The sequence below is a fragment of the Pseudophryne corroboree genome, chromosome 1, assembly GCF_028390025.1.
Source record: "Pseudophryne corroboree isolate aPseCor3 chromosome 1, aPseCor3.hap2, whole genome shotgun sequence".
Taxonomy (NCBI): domain Eukaryota; kingdom Metazoa; phylum Chordata; class Amphibia; order Anura; family Myobatrachidae; genus Pseudophryne; species Pseudophryne corroboree.
Window position 1 is genome coordinate 633263808 of NC_086444.1, and position 13390 is coordinate 633277197.

The 13390-nt window shown below is 44.4% G+C and overlaps 1 protein-coding gene across 1 annotated transcript in view; it reads right to left on the bottom strand.

Moving 5' to 3' along the window:
• Positions 1 to 13390, bottom strand: part of HAPLN4 (hyaluronan and proteoglycan link protein 4) — a 126287-nt gene that overhangs the window by 11974 nt on the left and 100923 nt on the right. Inside the window, exon 9 of the mRNA XM_063914563.1 lies at positions 3633 to 3753. Coding sequence (XP_063770633.1) covers positions 3633 to 3753 — 121 coding nt within the window. The remainder of the gene's footprint in view (positions 1 to 3632; positions 3754 to 13390) is intronic.

Here is a 13390-nt window from a genome sequence, read left to right on the forward strand (position 1 = left end):
CCACTAGGGTCGCTTAGCTTACTCACACAGCTACCTCATTGCGCCTCTTTTTTTCTTTGCATCATGTGCTGTTTGGGGAGTATTTTTTGGAAGGGCCATCCTGCGTGACACTGCAGTGACACTCCTAGATGGGCCAGGTGTTTGTGTCGGCCACTAGGGTCGCTTAGCTTACTCACACAGCTACCTCATTGCGCCTCTTTTTTTTTTGCGTCATGTGCTGTTTGGGGAGTATTTTTTGGAAGGGCCATCCTGCCTGACACTGCAGTGCCACTCCTAGATGGGCCAGGTGTTTGTGTTGGCCACTAGTGTCGCTTAGCTTAGTCACACAGCGACCTTGGTGCGCCTCTTTTTTTCTTTGCATCATGTGCTGTTTGGGGACAATTTTTTTGAAGTGCCATCCTGCCTGACACTGCAGTGCCAATCCTAGATGGGCCAGGTGTTTGTGTCGGCCACTTGTGTCGCTTAGCGTAGCCATCCAGCGACCTCGGTGCAAATTTTAGGACTAAAAATAATATTGTGAGGTGTGAGGTGTTCAGAATAGACTGGAAATGAGTGTAAATTATGGTTATTGAGGTTAATAATACTATGGGATCAAAATGACCCCCAAATTCAATGATTTAAGCAGTTTTTTTAGGGTTTTTTGAAAAAAAACACCTGAATCCAAAACACACCCGAATCCGACAAAAAAAATTCGGTGAGGTTTTGCCAAAACGCGTTCGAATCCAAAACACGGCCGCGGAACCGAACACAAAACCAAAACACAAAACCCGAAAAATTTCCGGTGCACATCACTAGTCCTAATACCCCCCTCTCTGTACTCACAGCCCTGTCCTAATACAAACGTCCTCAAACTCGGTCCTCGGGGGCCCACACAGTGCATCTCAAGAGAAATAATTAGCTCCACCTGTGGACCTTTTAAAATGTGTCAGTGAGTAATTAATACACCTGTGCACCTGCTGGGTTACCTGCAAAACATGCACTGTGTGGGCCCCCGAGGACCGAGTTTGAGGACCTCTGTCCTAATACTACTCTCTCTGCACTCACAGCCCTGCCCTAACATCCCCTTCTCTGCACTCACAGCCCTGTCCTATTACCCCCCTCCCTGACTCACAGTCCTGTCCTAATACCCCCTCTCTGCATTCATAGATATGGAGGAGCATGTAATGATAGTACTAGTGACAGACATGGAGGGAAGGTGCTACTTTATCTCCATATTGAAGGAGAAATTGTTCATTTCCAAATTCCTTGCCTATAACAGCAGGGCTTGGTGAGTGTGCCTGTAACCACTTGCTTTACCTAATGTAATATACTCAGTATTGCTTTACATTTTATTAATAGTTCTGCTGTTGCCTGTCAGCCAAGTTAACCCTTGCCGTGACCCCCGCTGCTGTTGCCTGTCACCCAAGTTAACCCTTGCTGAGGTCCCCGCTGCTATTGCTTGTCACCCAAGTTAACCCTTGCTGCTGTTGCCTGTCCCCCAAATTAACCCTTGCTGAGACCCCCTGAGTTGATGAACACTAGTAGTGGGTGCCTTAGGGGGCAGAGCACAGGAAGACAGATGTAGCTGATCTATAAGTCATAAATCACACATGACATATAGGGTGGGATATAATGAAGCCCAAGTTTGGCGGCCATGCATGATGCTGGCTGAACTTGGACTTTTTTTTTAAGGGGCAATCACATACATGGCATGGTTTGACCTTGTACATGATTGCCCCTTTAAAAAATCATTCAGGTTTGGTAGGCACAGCTGCCGAACTCGGACTTCATTATATCCCAGCCATAGGGCGGTATTCAATTATTATATCATGCCCGATCTCCCGTCTAAAGTGATGGGAGAGCGTGGGGCGATATTTAATTGTTCTTTATTAGCGCGCATATTGTGCCTAATAAGTGTCAGATTTAGCCGCATATAGCTCATGGGTCAAATGGATCACTTTTCACTCATTTCAGCTCGGGGTGTGATCGCGCCCAAATGGAACAACAATTGAATAGCTCCGTTGGGCGCCATCTACTGGTGATAAAACAATTGAATACCAGCCATAGATCAGCTTCAGCTGGCTTCCTGTGCTGTGCCCCCTAGGGCTCCCACTACTAGTGCTCATCCTCTCAGGTGGTCTCAGCATATAATATGGTACAGTCCCAAATGGGTGTTTTTGTTTTTTTTGTAGGGTGTGGATGAAGGGGGACAATGCTGTGTGAAGTGGTCTGCAGTGAGTGATGGGGTCTGCTGTAGGCTTGGAGCACTGGGTACTTTCTATGCTTTGTTACATTGCTGTAAGTCTGTGCTATTGGAGGGATGTAATTATCATTGTGACATCTGTTAAAGGGACAGGAGTGGGTGTTATCTGGGAGTGTAACAATTATTGGGCTGTTTCTAGGCTCCACGGGGTTGGGCATTTATGATATTTGGGAAGGTTAGTTTGGGCACTCTGGGGTAAGGAGGATTTGGGGTCTATGTTCTGTGTCGATGGGGAGGGTATTATTTGGAATGTGGAGGTTTGGGTTTTGTCACAGCAGCTTAGATGTCTGTGAGTGTTAGGCCCACCAGACTACCAAGCATATTGAAACCAACTGCTTCCACACACGTGTAGTGATGTACTAATCCCATTTGCTTTGAAATTAGTTCTGCCTACATTTGATTTGGTACCACCCACATAAGGTCACTTTGGAATTTTTTCCAGGGCCACTTTTAATTCCAAATCCGCCCCAGGGTATAGTAGAATTATACTATGGCCATGTGTTGAGATTGGGTCATATTGGCTAGGTGTAGTGTCCTATATATCTATTGAGCTTTATTACAGTTATGTACAGTGTACATGTGTGGCAACTATATTAAGTATTTCACAAACAGGCATAAGTTTACCAAAAGGGCAAACAAGAACATGCCTAGGCCAATACTGTGCAAGACCCTAGTCCAGGAGGGAATGCCCTGATAGGAGTCTGCACCCATCTCACATGTGAGCATGGGCCTGAGTAACAACTACGTCTGTCAGTCAGGCAACGCCCCTGGCACTGTGAGAGTCTGAGACAAGAATAATCTCATGTTTAGAACCCCTTCTCCCACTGAACACCAAGACAGGGACAGTGAGCTTTAGTTTCCTGAAATCAGGTTTCAGCTTTTTCTATGAAGGACATCTCAGGTCCATATGTTGTGGTCTTGAATATTTTACTCTCATTGTTGTCTTGTTCAAGAGCACTATGGCAAGTTCTATGGGAATGGGACACTCAGACACTAGTGACTAGTGTAAGGGGGTTACACAGACCAGTGCTTGGATACCATCAGCCTAGTAGGCAGCCTGTACCTCTTCAGCACTGGTGAGTCTACAAGGGCAAGCATGAGCTGCCAGACTCTTTCTGGTTGTTTCCCCTGAACTTCACACTGTCAGCTCCAGAGGCAATACTTACTATTTTATTGTCCTGGGAAATGAAAACAGGATTAAGTAATAGGTCTGGGAAATGCTGTATTTATAGGCACTATATTTCTTTGCTTTAGCACAGTGCCATATGTTTTCATATCAGTAATGCATTATATAGAAAACTGTTACCTATGAGATAATATATCTGTAATGTGAGAGCTTCTTTGTGCCAATGTCTTTGAAAAGTAGAGTAAGCCAAGAACAATGTCTAACCTTGAACATGGACTATTTTTCTTTGTCCCTTGTCATATTCTGCAGTAAGCGTTGATGGGAGAATTACAGCCATGGAGAGAGCACAGGAGAGAAAGAGGTGTAAGACATGTCCACGAGACATCTAAATGGGAAAGACATAGATTAAATGAGTTGGAAGGAAGGGAGTAAATTAGAATTATACGTGTACAGACAAATAACGGAGAGAGGTTGCCAACCAGTGAGGTTGAGAGAGAGTCAGGATGCAGTGTGACAATGGAAAACTGATGAAGCTTACAGACTTGTACTGTGTAGAAAGTTATATGAGTTAAAGTCACACAACACTGCAGTCCTAAATTATAGTTTTCATTTATTTCTGTGAAAAGAAAAAGTTCCAGTTCATTTCCAGAATACTTCAGCAGTAACACTAGCTACATTGCAGACCTAGAATTTATCACAGTAAATGCATACTCCATTGGCACTTTGTGCAGCATTATACAATGAGAGATCAGACATTAGAGAAAGTGGGCTAAAGAGACTTAGATAAGAGAAGACAATAAAGGAAATTTGTGCACCTGAAATGAAAAATATATTTAAGAATTAAAAAGAAAGAATTGAGTTATTTGAAATTACCTTCAAGCTTGTTACCAATGAACAGAGGTTTCTAAGACTGTCCCACGGATACATCAGCCAGTCCCAGCACCAAGCATAATGTGAACTGCACCAAAACACTGTCACCCCCTTCCCCTCCTTCCTCTTGCAGAGCCTGTGCTGGGATGGAGGAGGGAGAGATAGGGAGCAGGCAGCTCATGTCCCATAGCTCAGTACTGCAGTACAGTACATTGTAAACTGCAGGAGCAGACTGCACCAAACTACCCCCAGTACAGCATAGGACCTTTCTCCAGGGATGAACAGATACCATGTAACATGTACACGGCAGGCTTGTACAATTACATCTATATAAGACATACCTTTCCAAATTGACTGTCTGTTTTTTGTTAGTGTATTAGTGTGCTTTTAACTTGTGTTAAGTGTGGGTCACCCACACTTTTCTCATTACTCTTAGGCTATAAAGGTGGGAATAGATGTTTTGCATAAGATGGTACAAGAGTCCAGGTAACACACTGATCCTGAAGTGTACCACTCTGGTATATTGTGTATTCTGATGATGACGAGCATGTTTTACACCAGGGAAACAACTGGAATTTCCTGGGTACTGTTAAAAATATGTAACCCACAGGCCATCCATGCAGCATATAGTCTGATCTTGGCTGTATATATAGGACCAGGAAAAGTTCTGTACTACAAAGTCTTTGATGGCTAATTGCCCTTCTGCCCTGGACTATTTATCAGCTTGGCAGTACATTAAACAATATAGCCAACAATAGAGTTATCCGAATTAAGGATTTACATCCCTGTGGACATTTATTTGTTATTACCAGTTAATTATATAGCGCACACATATTCGGGTGGTCTTCAGGTTGCCGACTGTCGGGATCCCGGCGCACAGTGTACCAGCGCCGGAATCCCGGCAGCCAGCATACCGACAGTTTTTCTCCCTCGTGGGGGTCCACGACCCCCTTGGAGGGAGAATAAATAGCGTGGCGCGCCACCATGCCCGCAGCGTGGCGAGCGTAGCGAGCCCGCAAGGGGCTCATTTGCGCTCGCCACGCTGTCGGTATGCCGGCGGTCAGGCTTCTGGCGCCGGTATGCTGGTCGCCGGGAGCCCGGCCGCCGGCATACCATACCACACCCCACATATTCTGCAGTGCTCTACTGAGAGAATATTTGCCCATTCACATCAGTCCCTGCTCCAGTGGAGCTTACACTCTATAGTCCCTATCACATGTACACACATTCACGCTAGGGTTCATTTTGATGAGAGCCAATTAACCTACCTGTATATTTTTGGATTGTGGGAGGAAACCACACTCAAGTACAGGGAGAATATGGTGGGAATCAAACCCATGACCTCAGTGCTGTGAGGCAGTAATACTAACCATTACACCATCCGTACTGCCACGTATGGTGTAAGTTCATCAGGCTATGCAGCTACTACATATATTGGACATAGAAAGTGGTGAAAAGGAGTAGTATGATAAAACTCAGGTAACTAGCGTTAACATGCAGATAAAACAAAAAAGGACATCCAGTATTGAGTCAGCATTGTGAGTAATGACTGGAAGGAAGCACAGTAACAACAGCACCACAGGGTCAGCCACTGCACACAGAAAGGTTAGGCATGTATACTAAGGACAATACGTATGTAAGCATGGCATTTATACATCAGGAATAATAAAGCTGCAAGCAGAAAAGAATAAAAATATGAATGTGTGGATGTAATAGATTCCAAACACAACTCTGCTATATCCATCAACTGATGTCAAGGGCCTGATTCAGAGATGTACACTATTGCCACCACAGCAAATTCCACAGCCACCTGGAGATGTACTGATACGCTCACTATGGCATCTGAACTACCACATGTGTACAAAGATGCAGCCATCTGACTTTCTGGTCACACAGCATTGCCACTGGCAGTAAGATACCGGAGCGATTGTAACTGAATTTGGGATGACACACCTGCATTTGCTTTGCCACCCCCACCCCCTCCTATTACCTCCCACAAACAGTCCCTTACTGTCAGTCACTTTTTGAATAAATCCTTACTGCAACCTCTGTTACAACACCACTGTGGCACATGTGCAGTGCACTTATACGCATACATTGCTGCACTGTATACATAATCATTGTTGCATACATGTCTGAATGAGGAACCCAATCATATAAGCTTATAGTCAGGAGTGCCGACAGCTTTGCCGACGCCAGAATCCCAACAGCCGACAATGCCGACAGACGGAATACCGGCTCACAGGGGCTATTCCCACTCGTGGATGTCCATGACACCCACAAAGTGGGAATAGATCCTGCGATGAGCGCAGCGTGCCACCAAGCTCGAAGCGTGGCAAGCAAAGCGAGCCTGCGAGGGGACTCGTAGCGCTCGTCCCGCTACCTCCACCTACACTAACCTGTTGCTGTTACTATTTCTCCCCTACTCACCTATTGATGGTCCGACTTCTCTACTTCCTGTTTCTGACAGTGTGCAGTTGGTGGAATGGTTTTCCACCATGTGTATCTTGGTGCCGCCACCTTTTGGCTCCTTCTAGCTCTAGTTTATCAGCTGCTATTTTACAGCTTTCTTAAAATTATGGAGCCCAGGAAAGGGTTAGAAAGCCACATGGATGCTAATGACATATTACAGTGAATATGTACTGCTGAATGCACTAATTATAGCACCAAAGTAAACATCAGCTATCTCTTTGTATTGGGCGTTTTGTTGAATGAAAACAAACCTGGCCTTTGCTATTATCCCATGCTATATCAGTTTCCATTTACCAGGAGAGAACATTCCAATATGGTTTATTGTCTATCTCTTTTACCACTATGAAAAGGTGAATCAATCTAATTAACTTGCCAAGTAATTGCCCCACATTTTCACACATATAAATTCTCAAGACAAGGTCTATTGTAAGTATTAAGAAGACAGCTGGGGCTGGTTCCGAGTGGCATGGATCTCTATTCACAGACGTAAGTTTATGCATACAGTGCATGTGGAGAAACAACTTTATGCATTGCTGTGTGTCTGTAGGACACAACTTCACCAGATCTTTCCGTGAAATAGGACATTTCCGAGCATGAACTTGGAGGTGGCAAAGTGGTGACATTTTACCACCCTGACTTGTGGTAGTGTCGTGTGTGATGGCATGAGGAAGGGACGCCAAGAGAATAGATGTCAAATAAAAGCAAACCTGGAGGCATGAGTGAGAAGTGAATCAGTGAGGAAGAGGAAAGGAGATCACATGCAGGGTAGTATTTTGAAGAGTACGTACTATGTAGATGAGAGAGGAAATGTAAAGAGCTGAGATATTGCTAAGGGTTTTGATGATTAAAGGAGTATGTCAGATCGGAGTGTGATTGGACTCTGGCCTGGGACCACTGGGTAAACTGGTTAGAACTGGAGTTAAGGAAGTTAGGTGGTCTAATGATGCTTCTCAGCATTCAGTGCTACCTACTGGATAGTTACTGACCAGGAAGGAGAACAGATTAAATACTCAGCTGAAGGACTGGGATACTGACCTGCAGTGATAGCAGACACTAGCTGAAGCCTTGAACACAGATACAAGATGAGTGCTCACCAGAGCCGGCCCTAACCAATATGATGACCTAGGCAAGATTTTGTCTGGTGCCCCCTAGCACCACCGCTAGTTCCGCCACTGACCCTGCACCCCTATACCAGGACCATCACCCCCCACACATAGCAGTCCTTTTTATTTCCTTCCCCCTGTAATTTAAATAAGAACAGTGTGCACATTCGGCGCAGCCCAAAAAGGTATATGTTTTTGCTGGCAAGGGGCATGGCCACACAATAGTACCCCCAATTCAAATTATGCCTCACAGTAGTGCAACTTTATTCACAATTTATCATGCGATAGTGTCCCTTATTCACATTACATCACACAGTCGTACCACTTTACCTTATATACGTTACTCCTCACAGTAGTACCCCTCATTCACATAACATCATACTGAATTCCTCCTTATTCACATTACACCACACCATATTGCTCTTTATTCTCATTACACCACACCATATTGCTCCTCATTCACATTACACCACACTATATTGCTCTTTATTCACATTAGACCACACAGTAGTGCCCTTTCTATACGTTATGCCACACAGTAGAGCACCTTATACACATAATACCACACATTGGTAATGCATTTATACACATAATACCACACATTAATGCCCCTTATACATGACACACATTATTAATGTCCTTATAAACATAATGCGCCTTACACATTATGCCAACCCTTATTAATGCCCTTATACACATAATTTCCCTAACACATATGCCGCACATTATTAGTGCCCTTATACACATAATGACACACATAGTGCCCCTTACACATATGTTACAAATTATTAATGTCCTTATACACATAAAGACACATTTAGTTCCTGGCGTGAGTCAACTGGCAGCTCTGCTAACGTCGGGTGCCTATTTTTTATGAAAATGCATCTTATTTGCATTGCTATGTGGCTAGGATGCACAAGCAGCTTCTGCTGATTAAAATTATATGCAGCATGCCTATATACTGTGTGCGACTGTGGTTGTACCTTCATACGAAATGCTACACACAGAATATAGGCATGCCGCATATCATTTTAATCAGCAGAAGCTGCTAGTGCCCCCTGGCATACCAGATGCCCTAGGCAATTGCCTAGTTTGCCTATGCCTAGGGCCGGCTCTGGTGCTCACTATTGGTGGTGTGTGTCAGTGACACACAGGTATACACACAACTGGTAAAAGTAATAATACACACTAGAATGTACGTGCGCACTGAATGTTGTGAAAGGTAATGCACACTGGTATTAGATGTGCACTGTGCAGGCAGTGAATGGTAATGCACACTGGTATTAGATGTGCACTCTGCAGGCTGTGAATGGTAATGCACACTGGTATTAGATATGCACTCTGCAGGCTGTGAATGGTAATGCACACTGGTATTAGATGTGCACTCTGCAGGCTGTGAACAGGTATGCACAGAAATATAGGAAATGCACTTTGCAGGGTGAATGGTGAGCACTGAAATGTCCTGAGTGTTGGCTGGAATAGTGCATGGGCACTGTGCGCAATGCAGGAAGCAATTGGAAGCTGGAGCACAAAAACAGGAGCCAGAGAACTCAGGAACACTGACGTGCACAAAGTAGTGTGCACCGGACTGCAACTCAGGAAACAGAATTGCTGATACTGGTGCCAGGATCAGGTAAGGTGCAAGTTGTACTGGCCATGAGCAGGTGCACCTCAAGGGTTTAAATAGGTCACTCTGATCAGTCATTGGTGGCTCAAGTTATATGGGATCTAACTTCTTGACAAACCCAGAGTCAGCTGATTAACCCTGGAGGCAGATATAATCTAAATAAAATGTTAATAAAGAACAACGTCCATGATTCACTGCAGATACTGTATGATGACAAAAAGATACCAGGGTAGCCACAGAAATGATGACCGGAATGGTGACCGGAATAGAACCAAAATAGACCGAAGAAAGACAAAGTTCAAATAACAATAATAACTGGAATGGAACCAGAACGGAATGAAGTGCTGACCGGGCTTGATCCAGAATCTTGACACTGGCATTATTGAAGAAAAGACAACGTTCAAATAACAGTAGTAACCAGAATGGAACCGGAACGGACTGGAGTGCTGACCGGGCTTGATCCTGAATCTTGACACTGGCAGTACTGTGGAAAGACAAAGTCACTGGAATGAAGGAGCTCAGCACAGAGCTGTTACTTCCTGTATAGAGACTGTTGTACTGACAAATTGGTAATCTCAAGAAGTTCCCTTTATACCTTGCAGTGTGGATTCATTGAATATTGTAGTCACCTGACGAAAGGAACTCCAGGATTGGACAATGGATGATCAGCTGATGGAATCCAAGATGGCAGCGCCCATGTCCGCAATTGGAGGGAAACTCTGACTAGGCCCAAACACCAGGAAGTGAGTATAATGAAGAACAACACTAAAACGATGGAAGACAGTGATGTGAAGTGCTATGCACAGAAGCAGCATCCGCTGCAGGAGCCCTCATGTGGAATCAGCGCCGCCGGACCTCTGGGAGCTCACTGACCTCTGCGCCAGCCAAGACAGACACTGCATAGGTAAGAAAGTACTTTTAAAAGTACGGACTGTGACACAATTTTGTCTGTTACTGTGAGATTATTTTTAATCTATTTCTATTATACTACAACCCAAGTCTTGTAAATTTACATTTTGGATTTCTTCTATGTGACAAAGTGTGGTGGATCTTTCTATGTCATTTTAGACAGTATTATACTATGTATTTTATTTATTTTTTATATATGTCATCCTGAATACAACATTGTTCTGGGAGTATTGGAAAAGTGAGACCCACCTACAGTGCTGTACGTAATATCTATATCCATATACATGTCTTTTCATTGTACTGTAGTAGGATGACAATGTGTAGTTTTTGTAACAGGTATTGTGCTAATATTTTTTCTTATATACATATTTATATACTCTTATAAAATAATGCAATCTCGTATACAACTGACGTGCTAATTTACGCTAAATTATCATTAATAGATCTATGTCTCTGTGGGTCCTGTTTATCAAGGGGTCAAATTCAGTAAATTCTCAGAAATTGTCTCCTTCGGAGGATTAACATATTTTTTGATCATCAAGGAAATTTAACAGACGTTAATCCATCAAAAATTGGAGATATCTTTTCCAGAGGCATCACAAGGGGGTGCGATTTGCACCCCGGTGTCACCCTTCCAAAATGCTGGCTCCTCCACAGTAACAGGGAGCCAAGTGCTACATTGTGACATTCTGGTACAGCAAATGCTTTTTGGTCCCACGCACCTTTGATGTGTGCAGGGGGCTACCTGACGCATCAGGAGGTACAAATATCTTATCATTTCAGAGCTTGACTGTGCTAACTAATACCAACTTTCATGTGCGGATTGTCCATAGGGTCTACTCTGTAAAAGTTTCCCGGTGGGCCAATGTGCATACGGGCCCGTTTAGTTTCTTGACACGTGAGGGGTGGTGCGGCTGCCATAGTTACATGGTATAACTCTGATGTTGCCCGTATGAGGCCACTTCTACAATTTGTTCCAGGGCCACTTTCAGTACCCAATCCGCCCTTGCCAACTTTAAATGGTTTTACAACATTGTAGACTAATTACCACTTGTCCACGTGCAGCCGGATGGTCGTGTATGCGCATGAGCTCTGCTGGGTCCAGACCAGCAGGGCCGGCAACAGAAATCTTGGGGCCCGGTACAGTAATATCTCTGCGGGCCACCCCACCCGGCCCTAAAAACATTGTCTGCACTATGTTCTTCCCCACGACCGTCACATGCACCTCCCTGGGATGTAGTTATGATCCCGGCAGCCGGAATCCTGGTGGTCAGCATACCGACGCCGGGATCCCGGACGCCAGAATGCCGGCAGGGGGCCCAGCCATATTCCCACTTGTGGGTATCCCGGCGTCAGTATGCTGACCACCGGGATCCCGACCGCCGGTCGCCCGATCCCAACCCCGCCTGCCTAATACAATACTGATATATTGGGATCATCTCTTTCCAAAATGAAGATTCCCAGACACACAATGGCCAGGAATTCTGTACTGTCTGTGCTGAGCAGCAGATGAGCCTGAAAGACCAGTCACCACCACACAGACATTCTGCTCTGATCTCATCTGACATGCATGCATGCAGATGCATCTATATGTGCAGAATGCTGCATGCATAATGTGCCTGCCTGCCCGCAGCCCAACCCAAACCAATCCCAAAGCCCCAAACCAAACCCAAATCCCTAAACATTCTGGAGTTGGAGAGCCTTACCAGCAGCAACACACAGCCGCCGGCGCCGCTAATTGACCAGGCTCAGAATCCAGCAGTACTGTCCTGGGCCACTCCTGCTTGGCGCTCCGGCTCCTTACAGCTCACACAGCAGAGACAGGGAGGCGTGCGGTGAGGACTCGAAGAGGAGGGGCGGTCCGGACGGGCGTCATCGTGTGTGACTGGTGCAACGTCAGTGCACTGCACAGCATACAGCACGGCCGGGGACTGGCTGGCTCAGGCTGACAGCTGACCTGGCTGGGGCTGTGCACTGAGGGGGTGACCACACGGCTTGGAGGGATGGGGGGGGTGCTGCCGAAAAAAACAACAACTCAACCACACAGCGGGCCGCACGCGGCTGGTGCGGTGCCGCGAGTTATAGAATTATGTACATTTATTATGATATGCTGCCACCGCTGGACCTTGGGGCCCCTCACAATGACGGGGCCCGGGACGGGTGTCCCCTTTGACCCCCCCTGTCGCCGGGCCTGCAGACCAGTAAGTAAAGTGTTGCGTAATCAATCACTTTTTAGACTGTGGTGACATTGTAAATTGCCCCTAAAAAGCATAATTAGTGTAATATATGACGAAGAGGAATTAAACTTATTTCTCATAAATATCAATAAATAGGCCCCTATGTCTTTATAGTTACAGTCACTAAACTTGAATATTCTTGTATAATAACATACTATCTTATCAAACATTTAGGGTTTGATACTAACAAATCATATCTAGACATATTTTATTACATTACACCAAGATGACCATGTTTTATTAGATATTTAAACTCATTATTTACTAATCTTTGAAGTTACAGCTGCAATACTGTGATAGTGGTTCTGTTGCCATTGCATTTTTCTGATATTTTCAACTGTTTAGTTTTTTATTATTATTACCTTTGTGACCTACTTTGTCACATGTGGCTGTCAATTACACAATATTGTTCATATATTAGTTTTGCACATAATATTCTTTGAACCTCTTAATATAAATGTTAATCTCAAGCCATTAAATAGTTAACTTTTATTTTACATTTTTTTAATAAGGAATTAGTCTGATCAGCCTTTTCTATGGCTGACGGGGCATTTAAAAACATGATATACAAGATCTTGATTGTAATTTACTCTTTTACCACTTAATTGATGATTTGTCCCTTCAAAACCGTTCATATACCTGTAGTTGTTTTTTTTTTTTTTTTACATTTAATACAGTTTAAAAAGTATTTTTAAATAATTTAAATATTATATTATGCACATCTGCAGAGCGGGTTTCCTCATCAAAAACTGGGGGACACAGTGGGGGGCGTATTTGCATGTGATCTGACCATGCCAGTTAACT